Below are 27,111 nucleotides of genomic sequence, written 5' to 3'. Positions count from 1 at the left end.
GCTTCTTCAAACAAAAGCAGTATTGTCCTTGTTTAGTATTATTTAAGTGTAATAAGTACCAATAATCTTTTTAAGCAGAGCAGCTGCCCAACATCTGTCTCATAAGGGGCTGGATTTCTTCCATAATTAGGTGCTGCCTCTTACAAGGCTAGCAACAGTAGCAAGAAAGATGCTAGTTATGACTGACAGCACCATGTATACAAATATGTGCAGTTAACACAATGTATTCTCTTTCAGTTTAATAAAAACTGGGGGATTTTAGATTTAGAATGACCAGAATGCTAATTATATTTAAAATGATCAGCAATAATAATCATCATGATGTTAATCAGTCTGTTTTGAATAACTTAATAGCCAATTTATTATGCCCAGGTTAGCTGCTAGTTACTACAATCACCAGCTTCAATGTTAGCGGTGACAGCAATAATCATTTTTTTACTGCAGCCAGCTTCTGAAATACTCAAGCAAGAATGTTGTGTGTGCAGGTGCTGCAGGGCCCAGACAGTTCACCATCCAGCAAATCGATGCCAACACCAACAACCTACCTAAAGCCCACACATGGTACGTACACACACACACACACACACACACACACACACCCCATTGGGCCTTCTTTATGAATCTTTTAGTAAAGTTGTGTGTAGGTGGTTGAATAAGCCAAACTGAACATTTCTGCCAGATTTAACAAACTTTGGGAAACGTTCTTAGTGAGTGAGTGTGTGTGTTACACTAATCACCCATAAATTACCAGGTGTGTGCATGGCACAGTGCAGAGGCAGAAGAGAAAGTTACTGAACTGTGTCTGTTCCAATTGAAAGATGTACTCCATTACTGAGCACTAAAACATCTGACATGGAAAACTAAATCGACGTCTGCATCATATGAACCCATCTCCTTTAATATAGCCACATCCTGGTTGTCTTCTCTATTTAAAAACTTTTTAATTAATGGCATCAATATGAAACAACTGGGTTTCACAATATTTATTAAATGACTTTTTAAACCTGACAGCATCATCAAATTTATATATAAATTTACATACACGCACTCAGAAGTATTAGTAGGATCTAAACGTTTTTCAGAAACAATCTTCAGAAAGATTTATAAATCAAATCCTTTTAAAAAAAGAAATGTTTATTTCCATAAATGCATATTGCATGTCACAAGTGTTTCATTTCTCTAACGCTACAGCCATTTCCTACTCTTTCATTAAGCAAAGAATGACGTCATACTTTCCCTTAAAAATAAATTAAGTTGTATAGTTTAGTTCTTATAGCTTTTCTAGTTATATTGCTTATATGCGTTCTTAATTTTCTGCCTGCTCTTGTGTCCGTAGTTTTAACCGCGTCGACATTCCACCATACGAGAACTACAACAAACTGTATGACAAGCTGCTGACTGCCATCGAGGAGACCTGTGGCTTTGCGGTTGAATGAGGAAGCCCCATCTCATGCACCATCAGCAACACAAAGTTCAACGCTGGCTTTGATTTGTTTTTGTAGGGTCAATCCCTTCATATTCTCTAGCTGCTATCATCAGATCTATTAGAAGTCATGTTTGGTCCAGAAGTCAGCTCTTGGCTTTAATGACTATGGAGAAACTAGGAAAAAAAGAATTTTTCACCTCCGCTGTATAATATACAAAGTCTGTCATGAAGGCAAGGTTAAACTTTTCATCTCCGTCAGGGATGTCTTCAAAACAGCAGCAATCGTCATTTGAATTCGCTTTTTGATTGTAATGAAAGACTGGTATCCAAAGTAAGAGATATTAATACTACTGACGTTAGAGAGTCAAGAGTTGTTGTTTTTTCAGTCCACACTTTTACACAATTAGAAATCAAATCGAGGCCATGATATTGTGATTAATTAATGTGATTTAAACTGATCAATTCTGGCTAGGACAAGTTAGTCACAGTGAATGAGAGTGGAATAAAAGCAAAACAAAACAAAAAACCACACCACTATTTTTAATAAGTCCAGAAACCTATTTTAGTGACAGTGTTTGAGGAGAAATCTGGCTAGCTTATTTAGCTAATGATTCAGTGAAGAATGTTTGTTACCTTCATAGACACTCACTCGACAGTCAGCTATCTAGGGCTGATGTGTGTGTGGTTGGAACCAATCATGTCATGTGAAAAGTAACTAGTTTAAAAAAAAAAAACACCAACAACAAATACATGTATTCATTTAACAGATGGTTCATTTCAATCATACAGCTTGAGAGGTTAGAGGTCATGCCCAGTGGCTCTCCCATTGCAGGTCCAAGTATTAAATCTCAACCTTAAAGCCATTAAAACTTGATTCAGTTACAAACATTTCAGCTCAGAACAGAAACGGCACCACGACCGTAAGCCCATTATCACATGCCATACTCTCTCCTGTCAATCTCAGGAGGTTGGTTAACTGATGTATGCAGAAGAGGGAGGATAGCGCTTTTAAGCTGTTAAAGTAACAAACGGTATCAAACCTGTTTCTAAAAACAAATAACTTAATGACAAACACGACAGCGACTACAAAAATCTTGATAAGGGATTTCTTCTTCTGTGTGCCAGAAGCATAAAGTTATGCAGCGCCACCTTGTGTACCGGGGTCTTTCTGTTTTTCCATTAAACACCATCTAATGTCGGAGTGAATTTGCGCGTTCACTCTGCACCAGTGAAATTCGCTCTGCTAGGACTACATCACATATAAAATGTCTAGGTTAAATATTGTATATGTCACTGTGTAGGAAAAAAAAAAATCAATCATCTACCAAATGTAAAATGTCCCACAAGATTACTATTTGAAGGGAAACGCTGATCCTGGATCACACAACAGCACTTTAGAAAGGAGGCCAGAAAAATCTGGGTTAACAATAGAGATGATTTTACTTAATTCTAATTGTATAGCTGATTTGTATCCACATATTTTATACGTTTTATATCTTTCTATTTCAGGACATAACCTCAGGTCATGTAGGATTGGATTTTTTTTTGTTACATTATTAAGATTGGCCACAAATCTGCGTGTTAAAAAGATCTAACTGGTTGCCAGCATTGTTGACTCATTGTTCTTTGGTTGAAATTCAGCACTAAAGACAGTCTTGTGAAAACGACAGCATGCATCTCAGTGTTCCAAAGAATGTCATCTAATATTTTCCTCAGTTCATTTAGGTCAGTCGTTAAGTTAATCAGCTGTGCAATGTTTAGGAGTCTGACGTTTCCTTCAACAGTATTGGACTGCTTCTTCCAATTTAATGTAGGTTTGTAGCTATGAACCGCTGCTGTAATCATAAAGCCATGTTACTTCTGTGCTCATCTGTGACACTTTTATACAGTAATGATTTATAATCTCAGTATCCTGCGTCACCTTGTAGAGAGTCTGGTTCTGCTTAACCTTTCCTCCTCGTGTTGTCTCAGGGAGTTTTTTCTTACCGCTGTTCTCTTTGGCTTCATCCAAATCAACAACTGGAATTTAATGTAGCTAACAAAATAGGGAAGTGAGGCTCACTGGGAAAGGGGAAAAAAGACCAGACCTTCAAATATGATTTTAGAAAATAACACGATTTAAATACAAAAAGAATTTTCCATGATGTCATAGTCCATGATGTGTCCACAATTCCAAATCTGGATGGTGGAACGATAATAAACTCAAACACAGGGGTCTCTGTTGTCCAAGTTTGTTGCCCCAGAATGCTACAGTTTTGAACGTCATGGTCAATCACCCAATCAACCTGAATCTCATACACACACTTGCATATGCACCCAACCTCCTTGGGCCTTAGCAATATTGCTGAAAAGATTTTGGGCGAGTCAGACAACTTGTTAGCTACATCATCAGTTGTAGTTCCAGTGCAAAACTAAAGAAGCAAACCTCAGACTAAATGCATGAGCTGGCTGATTGACTACACTTGTATTTGGGCTTGTGACCATATAGTCCACTGAAGCTTTGAAGTTAATGCTTCATGTTTATTACATGCTTTTTAACATTTTAGGACTTTGGAGCTTATAACATTGTCCTTATTTGCAGCATCTGTATCTCCAAGGTTATATTTAGTCCATACATGTGCTACAAACCTTATGTATGCTCACAATGTGCCTTATCCAGTATGAAGTACAGAAATATTTTATATATGCTGATGCTTTGAAGAGGTTTCATAATGCGTTTTTTTTTTTTTTTTAATTTTATTTTCAGTAACCAATCATCTTACATTTGTAAAGTATTATTTACAGTTCTGTATTTATAATTAACATGAACTCAAGCCGACTGATCACTCAGTTTGGACATTCGGCGATCTCTCTTACTATCGGTTGCCTTTCTAGCATGTTCCACATAATCCTTGTTTTTGGTGTGACATTTGAAACAGTGTTTTGGAGTCGAGTGTGCGCGCGCGTGCATGCTTCAGTATGTACAGTATGTGTGTGTACAGTGTGTGTGTTGGTGTAAATAAGCTTGTTGAGTATTTCACTTTTTATTTCTTCTGTATTTATTGCTGCAGCTGTTCTGCGAGCTCATCATCTGTGTGTACATAAGAGGACGTGCAGCGGAGAGTGTTCCTGCTGTATGCCTTCGAAACCTGAGCAATAAACTCTGACCTGTTTGCATCAGCAGTGGTTTGGTTTAACAGCACAGCTCAGGTTGTGTTGATTTTATTAAATGTGTGAAAATGAGGTTGAGGTACTGTAGATTTATTCATTCCCTAACTGATCTGCAATATTTATACTATGTTGCTGCTGAATTCTGATTGCTTGGAATTTTCTATAGGGCTTAACCCCACTTATCATTCTAAATCTCACTTTTAACCCGGGGTACATGAATTTAGAAGCAGGGATAGCGCCACATTTTACCTGAGGTTATGAACTTCTCATGCTGGTGCCAAACATGTACAGTGTGAAACTATGCTCTTACAGACAAGCAATCAGAGGATATTGGTTCTTTGTACACTCACAGAAACCCTGAGTGGTGTTAACAAGAGATGCAGCCTTTAAGGGGACTTTGTATTTGTATGTGTGTGTGTGTGTGTGTGTGTGTGTGTGTGTGTGTGTGTGTGTGTGTGTGTGTGTGTGTGTGTGTGTGCATGCAAGCCCCACAAATATGCAACTAATAAGGTCAAACCAAGGTTTAGGAACACTGAAACAGATAATGAATAGTCAGGATTACTTGTTAACCCTGGGGAAAAATAGGAGCAGTGTGAAATGTGAAGCAAGATAACCCAGGATTGTGTTTACACAAATTTACAATGTACCAGTGTTCACTATTTTGACCGATCTTCTAAAAGTAGAGCAGCAGAAAAAGGTTTCTATTAAATGTGCTCAATCGAATACATTAATGTCTTTATATGAAGAACTCATTCTCTGGGACTTCTGATTGTTGATTTAGTGATCATTTCATTGAGGAGATTAATTTAGCATCTTTGTAATAGTCAGAGGTTTTCTACTCCAAAATGGGAACAGTTTCAGGACCGGGGGGGATTTTTTTGGCTTGCCTATAATATGACATGGCACATTTAGCTTCATCTTATTAACAAAAATAAGTTTCATCTTATTAAAAAAATTGAGAGAGATGATGTGAGAAAAGGATTGTTTATAGCCATCATCAGTAAAAATAAAACAGACGTGTGTTATGGGAAATTAATTTGGAGAAAAGTACACAGAAACTCTGTGGCTACTGGGTCAAAAACTCCTTGACTAAAAGCCAAAAATTAGAAAATAAGTCTAACAGTCATGTTCAAGAGTAAATATTTATAACAGTAAAGAGTTTTAACCGGAGCATTTGGAAAAGAGATTAAAAACAGTGAGATGATGAATAAAAAGACCTGGTGTGGCATTTATGGGAAAGGTAGTTCCTGTGTGCTGACGTAATATCCTGTTAATAAACTTGAAATGAACTTCTACTAGTTCCACTGCAGATAAGATAACCACCATGATTTAAAGGTCAATAATGCAAGTTGTGGGTGTACAATGTTCATAATATTTTTAAATCATTTTCATGGATCTCTGATTAAAATGTACACTTATTTTTTTTTAAATATAAACTTCAATATATCAATCTTGCCTCAAATTATATTTAATAGCCATCTGCAAGATACTTTTGATCACCTCGTAGTTCATGTACTCCTTCTGCTAATCATCACCACAAAAACAAACCAACAAAAATACAAACCAATCTATTGCACTTTTAAATTCAACTACTCAGATTCCACTGATATGCCATTGCTGTGGTTTTCCCAAACTCAAGCCTTTCTACTTCTACTTGAGAAATGAACATGAACAAACCAGTACTTAGTAGTTCTTTTGTTTTATATAAACACTTTACAAAACAGTACATTTGTGTTAGCTATTGTATCCAACAAGTAGGGCTAAACCAAATAAAATGATGTGTAAGAATAAATGTGTCATTTCAAAACTTATGTAACTTCATTACATAATTTGCCATACAGAACTGCATACATAAAACATGACTGTCACTGGAATGCGTTCCTAATTTACATCCTTATAAAGTGCCTCTAATAACAAACACCAGTCATTTAATTTGAACCCTTTCTGCATTATTCACCACACAATCTCACTGTAGTACTAGTGAGAGCTCTGGGTGGCTCTGCTCCTTTACCCACAAAGCTAAAAGGAACATCTTCATATAGATTTATTCCTTAAATCAGAGATCTATCAACATTAAAAACCAGAGCTCCTTGAGATTGTTGCACCTACACGTTAGTACTTGAACTAAAACATGTACACACATGAATATTCATAAAACTCATGTAGTTAATTCATTCTTAATTCACTGGGGACTAGCACAAGCCTTAACTCATCACTGGAATACTATATACTAAATACTAATAGTATTAGTGCAGGATTATTCATGTGCTGTTATTGTAAAGTGTAAACTGTGACAATTATGTGATTTTTGATTGGATGGTTTTTCTTTGTCCATTTGTCAATTATTTAAGTTAGACTTGAAGCATTAAACTGAAACACAAGACACCTTCTGCAAGCAAGGTGATCCCAAGATACTTGTTAGAATTAGCAAATAAGTGAGACGTATTTAAGAGCCACCCTAGAGACACTGACTCTAAATGAACAAATAAAAGTACATTTCAATACAAATAAAAATGCCACAGAAAATCTGTACAAAGAATTCTATGCAAATCTAAAAATCTTAAGACCACATACACTGCATCTTTCAGGAAGGGATGAATTAGTTTCAAGTAGAAAAAAAAAATAAAAGGTGCGTGAAGACCAGGATGCAGACCAAACCTTACAGAGGACAAAAGCTTTAACGTTTGGCAACAATAAGAAGTGTTACTTAACTCATAAAGGAAAACAAGTCAGGATTTCATTTGAAGAATAAAATTCCAGCTGTAAAGAAAGGTGGCTCAATTGGTTGATTCCCCAAGAATATTTGTGATACAAAATGCAAAAACATGACAGAAATGACACCCACAAACCTGACCGCTCTGTACACCGGTCCTGCTGGGAGGAAGGAGCAATAATTACAAGCAAAAAGATTTAAAGGTCATGTCATAATATACTAATAAATGTATACTAACATAATAAAATGTTAGTAGCATAGTAAATAAAAAAAAAATGAAATAGACCAGTCTTTAACTACTCATTTGTAATCACCTATTATGGATAAAATGTAGATACACTAAGTGACCTTACACAGGAAGTGTTTTGAAATTTTAAAACATCTTTAGCCTACATGCATGGGTGTCTGTGTGTGTCCATTTTTATATGTTGATTTGTTTGAATTGATTTTAAAGAGGTCTATAAAATATAGTGTCACAGAATAATGATTCATAAATTTTGGAAAATATGTTAATGAACAATGAAAGCCAGAAATACCAAATAACTGAAGCATGTAAACAAATGCAATGGAGCAAAATCAGTTTGTGCAATTTAATAAATATTTAACTTAAGACAAACAGGTTTCACACACTTAGGAAGACTGATCCAGCAATGAGAAATAAAAAATAATAACAGCCTTGTAATAGTCAGTGGTCCACGTCAGGGTGGAAAGGTGCACATTTCGCTTCATTTCTTTCAACGCCAAAGGAAATACAAAAACAGGTTTATTTAGGCTTGCATCAGCAGTTTAGTGATGGAGGAAGACTTTGTGTTAGCAGCAAGTAAAGGGTTCAGTGTGTTTGAGGTGAAAGACTAGTCATACAGAACAATTCTTTAAGGACGTCCAATGATTTAGTGTCTGCATGCAACGCGTTTTCTTGAACACTTCTAAGTTTCTTTTTTATAAATATGCCTCAGAAGCTACATGACGCTGGTCTGATTTACAGTTTTACAACAGAAAACAGTTTCGTATCAAACAGTACAGAAACCCTGCATACACACTCCCTTGCGTGTCATACAACCAGTTGTTTTTACATTCTGGTAAGAAACAATAGCAGCCAAACTTTTTTTTTAATCTAAATCTATTTGAATTTTAAGAACAAAACTCAAAAGAAGAAACCGTCATAATGAACTCAACAATGTTGAATTGGAGGTAAACACACTCAGGATGTGTTGTAGATAATTAGGGAAATCGCAAACCTCAGGATTGGCACGAGGAACTTTGAGATGCTTTAGTGCGTCATAAGTAGTGAGAAAAAAATTTTGTTGTTTTTTTTGTTTGTTTTTTTGAAGTTTTGAAGAAATTTTGATTTTGAGAAGAATGCGAAGGTCATGCAGAGGTTTCGCCTGCTTGTGTAAATGATGGAGAGGATGACCAGCTTGCTATACAGTTATCAGCCATGAAGAGAAATTATTTACATGCATGTAAATCATATTATTGCACAACATGCCTTTATGATCATCTTGTTAGGAGTGGAATAGTGTCTAAATATCTCAAATTTTTTAAACGCTCAGTTTGAATTACAATCACAGTTTCCGGCATATGAGAGTATGTGTGAGGAAAAACCCAAATAACAAAGCTAAGGCATTTAGACTTAAGGCATTTTATATAGATATAACCCTCAATGGTTGCTTACTGCAAAATCTAATTCTTATAGATTCTATATATTGTCACATTCCCCAAATTGTGCATCAAATATTGCACAAATATTGTCACATCCCCTAAATTGTGCATCAAATATTGCAAAACATTACATAACATCTGCCTTTATATTTTTGAGATCACTGTTACCTTCAGTAACAAGCCACATCTTGGTCTTTAAAAGTCCTCCTTTTCCTTGTTAAAGGATTTATTTTGATAGACATTAAATTAAATTATGAATAAAAACCATTTCTTTTACTGTATAAATGAAATATCATGATGCGTAATATGATCATCAAAATGTCTTTAAGGAAAAAAGCGATTTTTGCCATTTGCCCCAATTTGAGATTCCTCTATGCAGCTTTTATGTTAATCATCTTGTAGAAATGTGCTCATCAGAAGCCCTTGTGCAATAATCCAGCTCAGTGATGGCATGTGGTAATGTGTTAATGCCTCCTGCCTGGTGTTAGGGTGAGAGTAGGTGGAGACTGCTCCATAGATGAAGAGTTTCTCCTGTAACATGCTGCTCACTGGTCTGGGGTCAGTATGTGCAGCTCGTGCCATACTGGAAGGAAGCCATCTGCACACGACTCCGCAGCCTCTCCACCTCCAGCTCACGGAAGTAGTCTTCCTCATCGTCCTGAACGATGATCTTCTGCAAATCGCTGATCTCTCGCTCCATCTTGCTCCTCAGCTCCCGTTTCATCTTATTCAGAGCCTGAAAGAGGAAACCAGGATGACGAATGCACGGCAAGATGATTTTAAATGCTCTCCTGAATATATATGCACCATACTGAGCTACAGTTCTTATCTAACCTAGGCTGATATTTGGAGGTGCTTGAATAATTTCTAAATTACTGCAGATTTGCTCTGGTGTGACATCACAATTCACATTCAGCCAAAGCTCTCGCTGATTCATCATTCTTGTGCATCAAACATGAGTATAACCATTATATAGAGTCATTACACACAGCATGTGTCTTCACTGGGAGTGAAATCCTGTGCTTTTTCGCAAGCAGTTGCACAAGTTCTGGTGAAAATGTCTGCAATTGATCACAAATTCTGAAAAAAGCAGCTACAACTTCAAGCATATTTAGCCACAACTATCACAAAAGAGAGAGAGACTAACATACAGGCTACATATCTGATATACTAACAGTTGTCTAGATGCACCTATGTTTAAGGCATTACACAAAGGTATTGTAGAACCTAGCTACAGGAAAAGATGCAGGTCTTAACAAGTGCAAGGTGTAAAAATCTGAACCGCTGAAGTACTAAAGTAAGATACATGAGTACTGGATACATCTGCTGTACATGTTCTTAGGTGCAGGAGCAGAAATAACTGCTGCTGGAGGTAGAACAATAACTGTAGGTGAGACAGACGCCAGAGTTCTGTGTCTACAACGTAGGCTTTTTGTATTTCTGTATGAATGCATTCATGTGAAGTATTTAGAGAAAAGTTTGTTAAATGAAAAAATGTAAGATGAATATCAGCTTTTTCAGCATCCTCAAATAGTAAAGTAACAAATCCAAATCTTAAACATATTGGAGATGGAGCACGTGATTGATTGATTTACCTCTTCAATGTATTCTGTCCAGGTACTGTGCAATATATTGTGATTGTGACCATCACAATATGATATTTTTTTAACAATCGCTCACCCCTACATGTATCTATGTGATATTTGGACAGGTGATGGTCTCTGAACAAAAGATGGTATTCAAGGATGCTTTGCTGATCAACCATGTAGGTCTAATTGTTGTTTTATTGGATGTTGCCAGCTTGAGGGCTTAACATGTCTGGGTGTTTGACATTGAGAACATCGTATAACACACCTTTTCCTGGGCTTTCTTCCGCACCTGGATCTCCTGGCGCTCCAGGGTAAGTCTTTCAGCCAGCATGGAAAACTGAATGAGCAGGGGAAAAAAAAGAGAAATTAATATGATAACGAGGGCAAATGTTATTTATTTTAAATTAATTCTCTCTTTTTTTTCTTCCATATTCTATTTACTTTACGCCATTCCCACACTTAAGAAATCAATACACGTGTAAACAGCTTCATCTATGTGTTTTTGTACATTGTAATGTCAGCTTTATTTGTCACAGACTAATTTTGCTGTGGTTTTTAATCAACTCATCCATACTAAAACACTGAGGGTTTGAACGGTTTTGTCAAAAAAGATCAAATTGAAGGTGTATCCCAAATGGCAGACTTTTGCGAGACACAGATACTGGAGAAGTAAAAAAATGAAGATGGCCGACAACACTGGTGAACAAGTCCTCTTACAGATGTCTTTTAATTTTAGCCCACAGTGTGTGATTTATTCAACAATTCAAAAATCCATTGTATTCTATGCACGCTTGATATCATTTGCCATCGTCTGGGGAAGCAGCTTATGCTTCCGGTTTCTTAAACAGGTTTACCTGGTCTTTGTAGTAATTCTCCATGGCCTCAATCTCGTCTTTGTGTTTGCGAGCGTGCTCCCGACGCTGTTCTTTAGCGCACGTACGCTGTTCCCTCAGATGGGCCTTCTGCAGCTCCAGACCTTCATCAAACACTTGCCGAAACATCTGCACACAGAGAGACACAAAACTACATATCAGACCATCTTCCGTTGCCCAAAGTAGCAAAACATGCACCTAGAGATCTGTTCTTCCGTACAAAAACATAAAAAGCTGTGTTTTGTCGTGGTACTTGCTCATGTCGGAAACCAACTGGAGCCAATAGTACGTGGATACTTGGAACACCAGCAGCACTGCTGGTGGTGTAATGTGCTTTGCATAGCCAATGTATAAGACCATTTCTGGAGAATTAGAAACATATCATTTTCATCCTGACTTCAGCATAATCAAGCAATGCTAGCAGTGAATGTGAGTTAAAGGTGTGGATTAGCATGCCCAGCTATATTGAGTCAGTACTCTGTAAATTAGACAGAAGGAAGTGCTGACTCGGGGATTCCCGTCCTTCATATCCTCCTGACCGAGAGCGCTGAACAGAGGGAGACATAGTTGAAGCGTGACTCACCCTCTCCTCTCGTGTGCGGGCTCGGAGGAGTCGGGCACGCAGCTGCACGTGGTAATCGCTGTGGTATTTGCGGGCACGGGCCACCTGTTGCCTTTGCTCCCGCAGCTTATTCTGTGCAGATTTCTGTTGCTGGATTCTATCTTTGAAATCCTTCTGTGAGAGACAGAGATCAAGTTAAGATGCAGGAAAAAAGACAGGCATTCTTTCCCTTTTTAAAGCAGTATGTGTGTGTGTGCGAGTGTGTGAACACACTTACCAGGCGACGATTGTGCTCCTGCTCTTTACGGATGATATCCATTAGCAGATCGTGTCTCTTCTGGGCTTCCTCTACCTTTATTTTTTTTTTTAAAAAAAACAAAAAAAAAAGGAGGAGAATTGTGAAAATATTTAATATATTAATTATGTGGCATTAACTACAACCCTTACAAGCATGCTGTTAGAGGAAACTAATCAGCAATGCAGATAGAGTTGTAGGGAGTGTTTTCCAATAACATCAAGTCAAGAAATGTATTATAGTTAGGGTCAAAGCTCCATTTGCAAGTTGTGATTTATTAGTGAATAATATATTGTGTTTTTAACCATTCATAATTATATGTTTAATGTAGTGGAACATCCATGAGAGGCGACAGTTCCTTTTACAGCAACCCTCTCTTGACGTTAATAAAACAAACAGAAGTGTTGTAAAAGAAGAGGAATGTTCTGTGTCCTGAGGTAGAAAACATGCTGAAATTGAAGACTCCTTCCATAAAAGATTGTTAAAATCACAACATTTACAATATTTTTGTCCTTATGAATGAACCCTATAGAAATTACTATAAAGAGTGGAACATATTAGAACTGTGAGCTGCTAGTGAAAATTCAACAATATCTTCTGACCAATCAGATTTGAGTATTCAACCATGAATCCAAACGCTTTCTAATGTGCCAAGATCTGTTGGCGAGTTTGTTTTTATGTCTTTAGTGCATGTTCTCACCTGGTTGATGTGTTTGTGTATGCGTTTGTGGTGGTTGTTCTGAGCACCGAGCTGGTCGACCTGCCGGAGCTGCTGCTTCCACATGCGGGACAGAGTGTGAGGAGAGAACTGCAGGGGAGGGAAGTCGTCCAACAGAGCTGGCAACAAATCGTTCTCCTTCACCCGTACTACACACAAACACACACACCCACATTTAATTTCATTCTCTAAGCATGTTTATTAAACTTAAGAAGCAAGAATGCTTAAATGGCAGGAAAAGCAATCAGAAGATTCCATCAAATATTAAAATTTTTTGTAGTAAACTGGTGATGTTGGATTAGCAGTTTCTTAAATACAACAACCATGCAACAGTCACTGAGATGTTCTGCGTTATTGTTCATGCCATGTCACAAGGGACCCGAAAGTGTGAAAAATATTATTTATGCATGCGTTATTTGATCGTAAGGAATTCCAGGAAGTTCTGAAGGAAAGACTGGAAATACACTTCATGTCTCAGTCATACTCTAAATGGCACATTCATCTGTTAAACAGTTGCACAGGGGTGATGTACCACTCTGTGTAGGCTGAAAATCTGTTTAATACAGCATCCTGCATGACACAGGAATGCTGCAAGTGACACAAAACACAAAGAGGAGGATCAGAGGGCTTACATGGGGCTGTTTTGCGAGTCTGGGCGCGTGGTCGGATGGGAGCTGCCGCTTTGGAGAAGGGACTCTTGTTTGAGAGCATTGATTTTGAACTGTGTTGATGAAATTTTAAAGCACGAGGCACATCTTTGCGTATGGCCTCCCTGTACTCCCGCTCCTAGGTGAAAGGATTTCATCAACATTACTCTCCATGTTATATTTACAAAATGCAAACAAGTTATAAGTACATATAGTTATTTTCCTAATATAGGCATTATTCCTTTATATTTTTCTTTGTTATGGAGGTTTTAGACTTTTTCAATGTATAAAAAAAAGTTTATCAATTATATGGTCCTAGTCCTTACAGCTTCTTGAGCTCGCAGTCTCTCCAAGGCCAAATCTACTTTGTGCTGCTCATCCAAGTTCTTCAGTTCTGCCTCATAAGCTTCAGCCACCATCTAGAGGACAACATGAGAAAGACAATGCCGCTACAGTAAACCACAAAGGCAGCACACTCAAAACCCCAAGCTGAGGTAAGACCATATTCAGTGGCAAACAGCTACCAGATGTTACTTCAGTTTAATGAAAGAATTAAATTAATTAAATGCAGTTTCCCCCACCAGTGTCCAAACTTCTGCTAGCAAAGCATTTACTAGTTGTAAAAGTAGTAGAAAGGTAACTACATACACAAAGTCAAGACTTCCAACAAAATGATTCCATAAAAAGACATTTTTTTGTATGTGTATGTAGCATTACTAAGTTAACTTCAAACCCCAGACATATCTTGGCTGATTAAATGCATATGGAATAAGGAAAGAACTGTATGGAAATTTCAGTCTTAAACAAAACCGATTCAACACAGGAATGCAATATATGCTTGGGGGGGGGGAGATGAAAAAATCAGGAAAATGCTACAGCGGGTAGTCACTGAGATCCTCTATCTACGCTCTGTCTGACCTGGCCTTTTCTGCGCTGGCCCTGAATGTGTCGAAGCTCTTCATGCCTCCTCCGTGCTGTGTGTTGCTGCGCGTGTGTGAGCAGAGCGCCCTCTAGCATGCTCTGGCTTGAATGACGTACAGGAGGAGGAGAAGGGGAAAGAGAGCGTGTGTGAGGAGGTCTGTCCGTGCAGGCCTTATCTGTGTAAGCAAGTACCAAGGCATCACATCACAATTAATTGTTGGGAAAACTGGTTGATGAACAAATGGATGAAAGCTAGAGCAGAACAAAGTGCAAGACGTACCTGTGGGTCTGGGGAGACGCCTGCACTCCATGACACTGTCACTGTGGTGGGAACGTTTGTCCTCATCAGCAGGCTTTGACTCATCTGCCGTTTCCCCAAGAGCCCTTTTCAGCATCTGGTTTCACAAAAAGGATCATTCTTTATGGAAAAATTCTTCACATAATCACTGATATCTTGTGCTCCATAACAGGAAAAAGAAAACACAAAAAGGTTTATCATAACCACTGCTTAAGCCCTGAGGACACTTACTAGATCGAGCTCCTCGAGGCGGCGAGCGAGTTTCTCTGACATCTCGTGCAGCTCCTGCTCGGCCCGTTTGTTATTTTGACTGCGACTGGATAGTGGATCCTCGCTCTCCTCCACCAACCTGAAGAGGAGAGGGTGACAAATGAAGCTCATTAGCTCTCAACTCATTCTCATCAATTTAGTGCATGCACTCTTCACACAGTTCCCCACCTCCTGCTCCTGTAGTTCCTCCGTCTACCAGACGATGAGCCAGAGCTGTGGCGTCGCTCATCATCACTCCTCACCTCTTCAGCTTGGCCGTGTGTGTGCATGTCCTTTTTCTGGTTGTGTTCATGTGGGAGGGACAGGAGCAGCACTTCAGGCTGAGTTTGGAACAGGACACGCCGTGCTCCCTGACTACCAATCTGAAACGAAGAGTTGGCCAGTTTCAAATCAAATTTTTCCATTTTAACCCTAGCATGTCAGATGTGTGCTCCAAGCAACAGCAGGAAACAGAGTGTCTGCTACATATTAATCAGACCACAGTGATGCCTTTTTGTTTGCTGTTGGGTCACAAGACTAAGGATCGCTAGATAAAATTGATGCAAATTTTAAAAAAGTATGTCCCTATTAGGTCCCATGACTTTCTCCCTTCAGTAAATTGGCAATATTTCACTTCCTTGTACTCTGACCACTTCCCTAAATGGAAATGCAGGACTAGGTTTCAGTTCTCTCATAGTTTTGCACTTATATCACCAAAGCAAGAAGGCAAAGGAACACTTTTTTTCATACCATTAACAAATTTAGCGCATCAAAATGAACAAAAATCAACAAGTGCATATTAAGATGTCAGTCATAAACAATTATAATGCATTTCCCTTTCCTGATGTGATATATATTTAAAAAATGCCTTAGGCAAACATGTTAAAACTTCTATATCTCACCTCCACTTGTGCTTTGGAAGCCTCCGGCTGTGTTTCTTTCAGACTCCTAACAGACTGCTCGCTTTCTGATAAAGACAACAAACTGTTACTCATCATCACTGCGACCTAAGAACAGTATTAATAACGTCTATGTGAGTGAAATTCACACACACATTCCACTAATAGCTCATGCAAAATCTATGGTAAAAGCTCAGCACACGTCCTAAATGGAATAATAAAAGATGTGTGTTAAAGTCAGGCATGAACACAGTGGTGATATGTAGCTGATGTATACCAGAAGTGTGGATCCCGTTAGTCTGAATGCCTTTACTCTTAGGTGAATGCCCATTCTGTAAAAAAAAGCAGAGAGACATTCCAGTAAAATTAATAGCATTGACTTAAAATCCAAAGCTGTTATCAGCAGAGGGTATTTCATCAAATGGGAGACTGTGACTGAATTCTACCTTAGAATGTTCTCCTCTAAAAATTAATTCATCCCTCTTTTAACTTAGTAATGGTTATGGTGGATCACTGGGTGTGATACCCCTGTCCATTACTGGACACCATGCACACAAATGTGGTCATTTAGAGGCAAGTTAAGTCAGTCCATGTACAGACAGAAAATGTGTTGACAGCAACGAATGTTTCAAACTAAAACATGTAAATTAATATAGATATAACTATGACTAGACTGAGTAAAGTTACACAATGACTGAATATAAATAGCATCCTCAAGTCAAAGTGCATTCAGTATTACCCAGGTCATCAGAAAACACATCAATAACTCATTTTGCTTGCTTGGTGATAGACAGGACACAAGCTAAACACCAGACATTGGTTTCCTTTCCTGCCTAAATGTTTGCATCCCACTATGTGCTCCTCATTTGCTTATCCACACACCCGACTCAGACGTGGGTGTTTCCTCATCTCTCAGATGCACGACAGCAGCGCTGTGTACACCGCTGAGTGAAACTATGATGCAATCCACCGTCCCTTTGAACCACTTAACAACAGAAGTGACCTCATTGAGATTTTTCAATAGGCACGGTGTTCCCTTTCAGTGCAGGAATCCCTTTCTATGGGCTTTCTTTCAGCAAGGAAAGTGTGACTGTAGGCACTTGAAAAAATGCCGAGCTGTACGAGAGGGTTGCTTTGTTGAGGCATGTTTTAACATTACACAGATCTACACAGCTGAGACAGATATAGTCATTTGTGTAGATATCCTGGGGTGTGTTTGGGAGTTTCTGTAGTGGTGATGAGGTGTGATGGTAATCATCAGCAGTCCTGGTGCCTGAGGCATGATATATCTGCTGTGTGATTGAGTGTGTAAACAATGGAACAAGTAGAAATTAAGACATTGAAACTGACAAAAGGAAAGGAATTTCTGGAAAACAAACAAACAAACAAAAATTCCTCTACAACCCACATACAAAAAAAAACATGTACATTGCACAATGTATATGATGTCTATACCTCCTAAAAAAATAATATTATATAAATACATTTTATTAATGATTATAAAAATTTTTTTATGAAAAACAAAACTTTAAAACAAAGCGAGTTAAACGTGACAAAAAAATCAAATAAAAGCATCATGCAAAAAAACAAATTGTACTATTATAAAATGTTTACAAAAATAATTTATGGGTTTATTAAATAAAAAAAACTTTTTTCTTTCAAATAAATAATGTAACAGATCAATAGCTGATGTTTTTAATTTGCAGTTAAAAAAAAAAAAAAAGACCTATAAAAAGACCTGACTGATGTCTTACCTGTTTGTTCGTCTCCTCAGCATGATCCTCATTATCCTCTGTGGCAGGTGGTGATGATGGGGGTCTCCCTGCCCGATGTGGAGTGATCTGTTTGGGAGGCTGTAGAGGAATGGCTGAGTGGACTGGCTCGTGTTGCTGAGATGACTGAGTTGCGGGTGGCTCAAGGTCACTGGCAGCTTTCTCAGTGACTGAGAGCAGGGGTTTTGAGTGTACTATCAACATGAGGGAAAAAGGTGGTAAGCATCCTAGTGTTTCACGGACAGATTGTAGAACAAATTTCAGTTAAGAATAGGACAATTTAAATTCTAAAGCATAAAGTTAAATTGATTATGAGAGAAAAAAATACAAAAAATGAGCTTGAGTCAATAAATGCATTAGTTAAATCCTTAAGAAAAAATGTATACTGATTCTGTAAACCTTTAGTAATCCACTACAATGCAGCGATTGAAACTAATGTTGCAGAAACTGTGATGTCTCCGGTTTCGGTTCAAAGGGACTAATTTTTGCTGGATTGCTAAAATATATACCTATAGTATGGAAACTAGAGAGTTAACTTGAGCCAGTCTCAGTTAATGTTTCTGCTACTGTTCAGATGCCTGACAAAAAAAAAGTGTAAAAAGCTCATCAAGCATGAATATTGGTTTTTCTACTTTAACAAATATAGTGATTCCTCATTGACACTATATTCTGGCTACTAAGACCTGAAATCCTATTCTTTCCAAGTTTTCAGCAGAAAGCAGGAAGGACAGATAGATGGATCAGTACTGTCTTGAGAAGAAATCATGTGCACCTTCTTGCTTTGTGGTGAATGTACGGGCTGAATCGCCTAACCGGATCAGCTCGGCGGTTGACTCAGATTCTTCCCCGTTCCAGGAATGAAGGGAATATTTACTGGACCGGGCAGCAGAACTGAAATAAAGATGATGAAGAAATGAAATCATCATTTATGTGCTTTATGCTGCCACTCCAGGTGGTGTATTATGACTAATGGAGTCAAACATCACAGCTCCACCAAGACCTGTTCAACTGCATTCAGAACTTCAACAGAAATATTTCCTTTGTCCAATTGTGAATGACAGCTTCTCAAGTTTCACTTTACATCGTCGATACTGATTGGCTTTCTTCTATTATTAACAAATCTGTTTCATATGAAGAATTTCTGTTTAGAATGTTCCTTTATTTACAGAATATAAAAAGATTTGACTAATCCAATGATGTAAACTGTTAGCATATTAAAATAACTAAGTGCTATAAAATTGGTCACAAATCATCTTCACTCTGGCACTTTTTAGCCAGGAACTGAAAATCAATCTATGAAATGTAAACATAATCTGTTTTCTGCTTCCTCATACTGACTCATCCTAAAGGTCGTCACATCAACGTGATTTTAAAACAGGTTTGTGCTGTCATTGCAAATAAAGCAGCCCGGTTTGGGGGGGGGAAAAAGTCATGATGCTATTAATAACATTCATCTGCTATGAGATTGTTTATTCTGTGTGCTTTTTGCTGTGTAGTATGAAGGCCTCACTGTGTGCTTGAGATTTGTGACATCTTCTCCTCTTTATCCTGCTCCTGTGCTTCTGCAGGGTGGACTGCACCGTTGGGCTCTGTGGGGATTAAAAAACAACGACAAAGCACACAAGGACCCGTCAGGTGTAAAGTGAATTAGGACAACACGGTATAACTCAGGACTCTTTTGTGTTCATAATGGCATCGCTATGTAGCAGTGGCTATTACGCTGCGATAGCCAAAACAAATATTTGATAAATGCCAGTCATCGTATTACAGATCGCATATTCTTCTATTCTATGCTGACTAAACATCACTACAGTGCTGCTAAATGTGCTGTTCTGATTAGTCAGAAGTTGTCTATGACTTTGGGGTAGGGTGTGTGGGTAATTGTTGATCTGGTGCATTTCTTCTGGAAAACTACAATTTAAGGGGCATCCAGTGTCCAGTGCTTTAAAACAGAAGTGAAACTGTAGCTAATACCTCAGAATATAGATTGAACTGGAATTGTTGATTTAAACAGGAATCTTTTATACAAGACTAAATGAATTGATCCATGTTTGATTCACACCACTCTACACCATATAACTACCTTCACCAACATTCTCAGAGATACTACAAATGTACAACAATGTGATTTTATGCCTTTTATGTGCACCATTTATTATTTAAATTGATTCATTTTTCAACTGAAGCTACAAAAATAATAAATTATGTAAGCTTGTCACTTATGCTTTCCTTCCATAAATTAATACATTAACCTTACATTAATATACACTAGCTTTTAAATATTTCTAAAATCAACTAATTGAATAAAACTAAAGTTACTACTACTCTAGACTTACTCCTCATATATCATCCAAATAAACAACTTCCACTGCTCCACCTTTGAAAAGCTGGGGTTCAGAACAATAATTGAAGACATTATAATACCAATTTGCACTTAGTTCCCGCACAAATCTAAAGAAGCCAACATTAAGACACCAAACATGCCTTTTCTTATCTACCTTGGGGTGATAAGCTGTAAAAATTTAATTTTCAGCTCAATTATTCTGAGAGAGAAATGTTTTGTGGTTGATTAACTACATTTGGGGTGTCAGGATAAGTAGGAAAAGTGCAAGATTGTGTAAATTTGATTTTCAGCTCAAGGGTTCTGGGAAATTAGGATGCTAATTAATCTCTATAAACAGAAAAGTCAGTCAGAATTAAAAAAAAAATTAAATGTGGGGGAAGGAAGACGAAAAAAAAACAGCATTCCTGGAAAATATTACACCCATACTTGTACTCTGAATACAAATTTGTGCTGCACGATTAATCATATAGCAATCGCGATATCAAGCCTGTGCGATTATATGACACAAAATGCTCCGATTTTATGGAATAAATAAATAAATAATACATACATGTGTGGACATGACAACCCATTCTCTCTGAAAGCTGTTTGCCTATTTCATAAAATACACCGCTATCCGCTAATAAAACAAAAGACCAGGGAGTTTCAGTTTAGGCAGTGGCACGTGTGGCGCGTATGGTCATGTCGTGACTTTTTCCGGTGTGCAGCACGGATCGGGTGAAGATGGATGCCGAGCAGAGGCACACTGAACTGGTGGCCAGAAAAAATGCTACGAGACGATGACAAGACTGCACAACTGTCCAAAAACGCTGACTAAGATAAATTAACATGCATTATTGTTGACTAAAAAAGACTAGACGAAAATGTTCTGTATAAAATAAAAACTAAGATAAAATCTCTCTTCATTTTCGTCTACAATTGTCTCTGCCTTTTCATCAGCTGTTACGCCTTTAAAATATTCAGAACGAGTTCGCGGCTTCGCGCTGTTGCTCGTTACAGGTCTCAACTGCTGAACAATTATATTGCTTCCGCTAAAGAAAATAGTGCGCTCCGTCTCTATGGTTAGAATCCTGTGTGTCCATGGCAACGCTCTGTTTTTCATGGCAACGGTGTGTTATAGTTAGCAGCGGTCTGTTATCAAGAAATAAAATAGTTTGGGTGTTGAAAAAAATTCATCCACACGCCGCTCAAAAAAAATCCTGAGCGCAAGTCCACCGTCTAGGCGGCTTTTTGTGTTAAATTATATTTCCTGTACATGACAGCTTATGTCCCGATGACCAGTCTTTACGATTAAAAGCAGTATCAATAAAGTAAAAAATGTGATGTGCAGTCAAGTTTGAGTGTATGCACTGTTTAAACGAGTGTTCTCAACTTGTCACTGATACTTTTGTGATTCGCGGAGTTTTGACAAGTTTTATAGCCTTGATATTGTTTCTTATTCAAAAGTGGTGACAAAAAAAAAAAAACTCTTTGCCCCCAACCTGAAACCTCTTCCCGCGCACCTGTCACAATCACATCATAATCAAACGTAATAATTAGGCTTAAAAGCAAATGTATATGTAAGGGAATCAAGTTTAACAATTACATGTAATATTGCTCCAAATATCAATAATGGTGTGTGCAATACCATGTATTACTTGTATTTAACTTGGTAATTTACTTATATATATATATATGTTCAATTCAAGTTTATTTGTATAGCGCTTTTTACAATAGACATTGTCTCAAAGCAGCTTTACAGAACAAACATAGAGCAGAAGGTAAACATAATTAATGATAAAGGAAATAACGAATAATAAAAGAAATAAGAATTAACAGAATAAAAATTCTAGAATATATATATATATACACACACACACACACACACATACATATATGTACACCTACAGTTTTGATCTTAGGCTTTTCATTAATCAGCATTAATGTGTTATTTTATATATTAATTTGAAAACGTGTTGCATTTGTTTGTTGTTGTTGCTAGTTTGAGTTTAGAAATAAAAATTTCAGCATTATCAGTGATCTGTGTGTGCATTTTCCTTGAGAACCAAGCAAGTTGACTCATGATACCATTTGTTTATTATATCGCAATCGCAATATTGACCTCAATAATCACAATATGATATTTTCCCTAAATCGTGCAGCCCTAATACAAATATACCCAATAATTCATCAATCAAGGTAATGAGCAGAGCCAGGTCCATTAGGGAAGCAAAACTAGATCACAGCAGGGTCAGAAATGACCTGACAAGCAGCATTCAGAGATCATTTAATACCCAACCAGCCGCTGGTAATCCCTGCTTGAGCTGCTTCCGAAGCCTGTTATATCCAGTTCGTGCATGATGGTGTGTTTATGAATGAAATACAGACTCGATCAGCAGGACAAAAGACACAGCAGATCAATCTCACACACTCTGAATCTGAATGTGTTCATTCAGGATGGAAAACAATCACAAGAGAAAGAAAAGTATTTACCTCCATTTGGAAGTTCTTCATCCTCACTGTGCTGTTCTGTGAGATACTCCAGCAGCCCGTCAAAGATCTCCAAAAGGTTACGGATGGAATCCTTATCTCCCCTTACAATGTTCTCACCTACAGAGAGAGGCAGGGATTGTACCAGTGAAGATGACAAGGAAACAAAACACGCACAAACACACACACACACACAGCAACCAATTGTAGCTTGGCCTGACAAAAAACAACAACACAGGCTCAGAAACTGGCTCTTTACAAAAGCAGCAATGTTCCCTTTAAAACAAGAGGCTCTATTGAGTGCATACACAGTAGAACACACAGAGCCCCCTGGCAAACACAGGCCCTGTTTCACCTGACTATCCATCCAAATCATGAACAGCTACAGGAAGGCTCCATTCAACTTTACTGAAATGTGTTAACAGATTGAGACACAAACGTGAAAATATTACGGAGCAAAATGCACTGTGGTGCAAATAGTGTGCATTGTATACATGTGGGGAAACCAGAGATCCTAACCTGTACAACCCATAGCTATAACATATATAGTAAGCATGCAAGTCTACAACATTGGGAATCATCTGATTGTATGGTTACATAAGCACGTTATCATCATAGACTCTGCAGAAACTTTCAAACTATACCAGAACAGCAATGATGGCATTTTAGCTGACTTTGTAGCTCTGGTTAAAATGACATCATTACTTATCATAACATCAGCCATTATAACTTCCCGAACATATAATATTGATTTATAAAAAAGGTTGAAAATGTAGAACAGTACAGTTTTTTCTTTGTAGCCAGACTTTTTCCCCATTAATATTTTGTTTAACGTTTTCTTAGAATCAGATTGAATCAAAGCACAAAGCCAGTATTGTGCATCAACTCATCACTGAACTTTTTGTTACACCCCTAGTGTGAACAGACTGAGACACAAACATGACAATAATAAAAATATGTACCTGTGATGTGAGATAAGCTGATCTGGAGATAATCCAAGGCCAGCGAGTCAATTACAGATTGTAGGTTGTGGATGTCATCCTCTTGGCTCTTGGGCACAACAATGTAATCTGAAAGAATAAAAAGAGAGAAAAAAGGAACAAAAAAGAAAGAAAGAAAAAAGAAAAAAGTACAAAACTAAATTTCATTTCAGTTTTAAGTAAAATATTTAGCAACAAAAATGAAAAAGACATTCAAGATTAACACTGCAAAAATGTTAACGTTTTCTAATTTTAAAAACCGTTGCATCACGTCATCTGTTTCCAGTTACTTTTTTTAAAAACAAAACAAAAATCACAAAAGACATGACATAATTTATCATGAAGGCCTATCACCTATACTATCATCACAGTACAAATCTAATAGTACAAATCACACAAATTCCTGCAGCGTGAAAGATCGCTTTCTCAATGCAGTCAGCCTCTCTTGGTCAGATGCTGGATTTGCTTGTCCTCCCACAGAGAATTATAATGCACCAAGGTTCGATTATAACTGACTAAAGGCTGAAATGTGTGATAGCAGCCTTAGATGTCCTGAGATCCATTTTCAAAATAATGGTGTACAAGAGCATAGATAATGCATTAAAAACCCAATAAAACACCATCTAAAATTCTGCCATGGGACAAAAAATAAACAACAAAAAAAAAACATGATGCCAGGAAGTGCCTAACAATTAGAAAACGTAATATAACTTTAATAAATATTTAAACATACATTTATATAAACGTTAAAACATAAAAAACAATTATGCAATAGCAAACCATTTTCCCACAAAAAAATTATTAGATCTTGACAAGAAAGAGATTAAAATTGCAAGTATGTTTTGAAGGCTTATCTAGAGAACATAAAATAAGCAGCAAAACAAAAATTAATCTTTTATATGATAAAAGTCCATACTCAGAAAGCCCTAGCTGGAACAGTCAAAGCAGCTTTTCAAAACCCTGTAGAGATTTTTCGGCATAGAGCCATGGCCCTCCATAAAACACAGAAAATAAGATAATGTCATTATTAAAATATATTACCTGGTACTTTTTCTCCCAAGATAGCTTGATATAAGGCCACAAATACACTAGCATCGCATTCTGTGAGCCTCTGTATCCTCAGGTTAATGTGACACTTCCAGATGAGATCATTGGCCACATCCACCCAATCTGTGGAAAAGTTCATAAGAGAAAAAGGAAAAAATCAGTACTTCAAATATAATCAGTATGGAGGGAAAAAATCTGTTTTGTTTCTACTAGATATATTTTAATGAAACATTTTGCTTTTCAATATTCATCTCCATTCCTAGATCAATCACGATACGAAAATGGGTTTTCTGTTTGTTTATTCATGGGCAGGAGTTTATACTTTAGGGATACATAGCATTAACACTATTACTATATTTACATACATAAGAACAATTGTTGGCTACTGTTATTAAATACTGCTTTGTCCAAACATGTAATATTTGTGGAACATTCAGTAAAAAATATACAACTTTGTACAACTGTAGGTTTCTTTAACATTTGTGGACAGAGTCTTAAGTGTGAGACATTTTGTAGCAATCAAATGTTCACACCATGGGAAAGCCTTTAGGAAAGTGCAGTCTGATGTGTTCTTATTAAATATTGGGTTAATTATGTAATGCACAGCAAACAATGCTGCTGCAAAGCTTGTGCAGCCTGTGAAATGCTGTTACAAGTCGATATCAGTTCAACTGTCATGTTTACATCGTTGGAACTTCCTTTATCACAAATTAAACGTAAACAATCACATTCACTTAAAAATAGGTCTTGATTAAGAGAAAATCAGAATAATAGCAAGAAATCTTAAATTAATACCAAAACACAAATAAAATGAGAGGTTATGCACCACAGTAACATATTTCCCTTAGAATACAGCCTCAAAGGGCGGATAATCATTATATGGCAACCAAGTAACCCCTGAAAATACAAAGGTAGAACAGATTTATTTCATAAGGCTGAATATTAAGTACATAATAAAATAAATGTGAACCATCTTGTTTATTAAATGGATTTTCACTCACAGGAGAATTGGTTTGTCTCTAACTGATTTCAGACTAACAAGATGAACCTCTATAACATCAAGTAATATCGACTACCAAACCTTCTATCAACTACAGGACACCTGATTGTAAAAAAAAAAAAAAAAAAGTGCTTGGGCCCCGCATATCGCTTCTGAGGTCTTTAAAGTGGTAGACTGACAACAGGTAATATTACATGTCATGGTTTTAAGTTATTATACTTATTATAACATGAAGTGAACCATGAGGTACATATATAAAGTGACTGGTACAAATTAAACCCATTAATTTGAAGTAAGCAGTCAATTAGACAATTCACTTTGACGTAGTGAAAATTCTTATTCTTTATTCTATAGATAATAGAAGCAATGATACCTAGCAATATTAGTGTTAGCATAACGTTTGTGTCTAATGTTAGTGTATAAGCTAACATTGTCTTACAAAGAATCCGAATTTAAAAGGGATTATTTTAGAGCTCGTTTCGTTAACAAATGGACACTTTAAGACTACAAATACAAATGTTCCAAAGGACTATTGAGAAGTAAGGAAACAGTTTCGAAACGCGTGATATTTACTTCCCTTATTAGCCTGTAGCTAACTTCTTAAGCTTGGGTTACTAACTTGGTAGCGTCGGCTGTTTTAACGGACATTTTAAAGGTCGAGATCCAAACGGCTCACTGGTCGCTACACAGGGACCCTAAATAGTGTTTGAATTAATGGCTAATTCTACAATAGGCGCCAGGGATGTATCCAATAGGTCGACATTTGGGATTTAACCGTTGGCGACTCACCTCTCTCCTCGGTTCCCATCTGATTCAGCTCGTTCTTGGTCGGCAGAAGAATTGAGCGTGTTTTCCAAGGAACTAAAGAATTCCGCTGTATGTAAAAAGATGTCAAAGACTTAAAATAGACATTTTTAATTTATAAAAGCTCAAATAAAATCAAACTGGTAACAAAAGCGTCTGCTAACTACCGCCGCTACCGGAGTGTAAGACACTCAAACAAAATGCTCACGAGTGCACGGTGCATGGGCCAATCACAGCGTGCCTGGCATAAAGGGGCGGGGATTGAGCGTGCCGCAGAAACCGAACGGAAAACAACCGCCTATGTTGAACGGTTAAAGAACGTTTAAAACGCCACTGCATTCTGATTGGCTAAAATATTTTAATGACGTTTTTCAGCATAACATACATCCGACATCTAATAATCAGTAGTTTTACTGTCAACTATTGTTTTTAATAGGAGACTACATCCCAAACGTGTAAAACAAGAAAAATACGGAAGTGCTAAAACAACTCGATCTGACGTATCCGTAATGACGTTATTTGTGGCTTAAATCGTCTGTTGACGTCGCCCGACTCCTTCCTCCCTTCCTTCCACGTGACTTTCCTGTTCAGTAAATAGTTCCCTGGATACACATTCAGATGGCGTTTTAAAAGAAGACAAATCATTTTCCTGTCTTCCATACTTGTCTTCCATACTACTTCCATACCTAATAAT

At 37.4% G+C, this 27,111-nt stretch overlaps 2 protein-coding genes across 4 annotated transcripts in view; one reads left to right on the top strand and one right to left on the bottom strand.

Annotated features, from left to right (window-relative positions):
- Positions 1-4,585, top strand: part of LOC113634456 (E3 ubiquitin-protein ligase SMURF2-like) — a 59,785-nt gene extending 55,200 nt beyond the window's left edge. For all 3 annotated transcript variants that reach the window (XM_027133425.2, XM_027133427.2, XM_027133424.2), the window contains 2 exons: positions 486-561; positions 1,337-4,585. In XM_027133425.2, the coding sequence (XP_026989226.1) occupies positions 486-561; positions 1,337-1,436 (176 nt within the window). In that variant the 3' untranslated portion in view covers positions 1,437-4,585. The remainder of the gene's footprint in view (positions 1-485; positions 562-1,336) is intronic.
- Positions 4,586-7,852: 3,267 nt separating this feature from the next.
- Positions 7,853-27,075, bottom strand: LOC113634455 (centrosomal protein of 95 kDa). The gene is made up of 22 exons (XM_027133423.2): positions 26,626-27,075; positions 26,403-26,487; positions 24,608-24,736; positions 23,549-23,656; positions 22,590-22,706; positions 19,284-19,362; positions 18,546-18,664; positions 17,756-17,967; positions 16,279-16,333; positions 16,005-16,069; positions 15,292-15,485; positions 15,085-15,202; positions 14,836-14,950; positions 14,553-14,731; positions 13,961-14,053; positions 13,620-13,773; positions 12,970-13,136; positions 12,252-12,326; positions 11,996-12,148; positions 11,395-11,541; positions 10,806-10,877; positions 7,853-9,687 (listed from the first exon to the last, which is right to left on the bottom strand). The coding sequence occupies exons 1-22, from the start codon at positions 26,638-26,640 to the stop codon at positions 9,511-9,513; spliced, it is 2,628 nt and encodes an 875-aa protein (XP_026989224.2). The 5' UTR covers positions 26,641-27,075; the 3' UTR covers positions 7,853-9,510.
- Between the last annotated feature and the right edge of the window lie 36 nt (positions 27,076-27,111).

Source organism: Tachysurus fulvidraco, chromosome 5 (genome assembly GCF_022655615.1).
Source record: "Tachysurus fulvidraco isolate hzauxx_2018 chromosome 5, HZAU_PFXX_2.0, whole genome shotgun sequence".
Lineage (NCBI taxonomy): Eukaryota > Metazoa > Chordata > Actinopteri > Siluriformes > Bagridae > Tachysurus > Tachysurus fulvidraco.
The sequence above is the reverse complement of the archived record's forward strand: the minus strand, read 5'-3'. Positions and strand labels throughout refer to the sequence as shown.

What these genes read in the sequence shown, in the direction of transcription:
- LOC113634455 (XM_027133423.2), bottom strand. An exon ending in CAGCTTATCTCACATCACAG is followed by an intron (nt 22,707 to 23,548) that starts GTACATATTTTT and finishes CTCTCTCTGTAG; the next exon opens with GTGAGAACATTGTAAGGGGA. An exon ending in GACTCGCAAAACAGCCCCAT is followed by an intron (nt 13,137 to 13,619) that starts GTAAGCCCTCTG and finishes GTTTGTGTGTAG; the next exon opens with TACGGGTGAAGGAGAACGAT.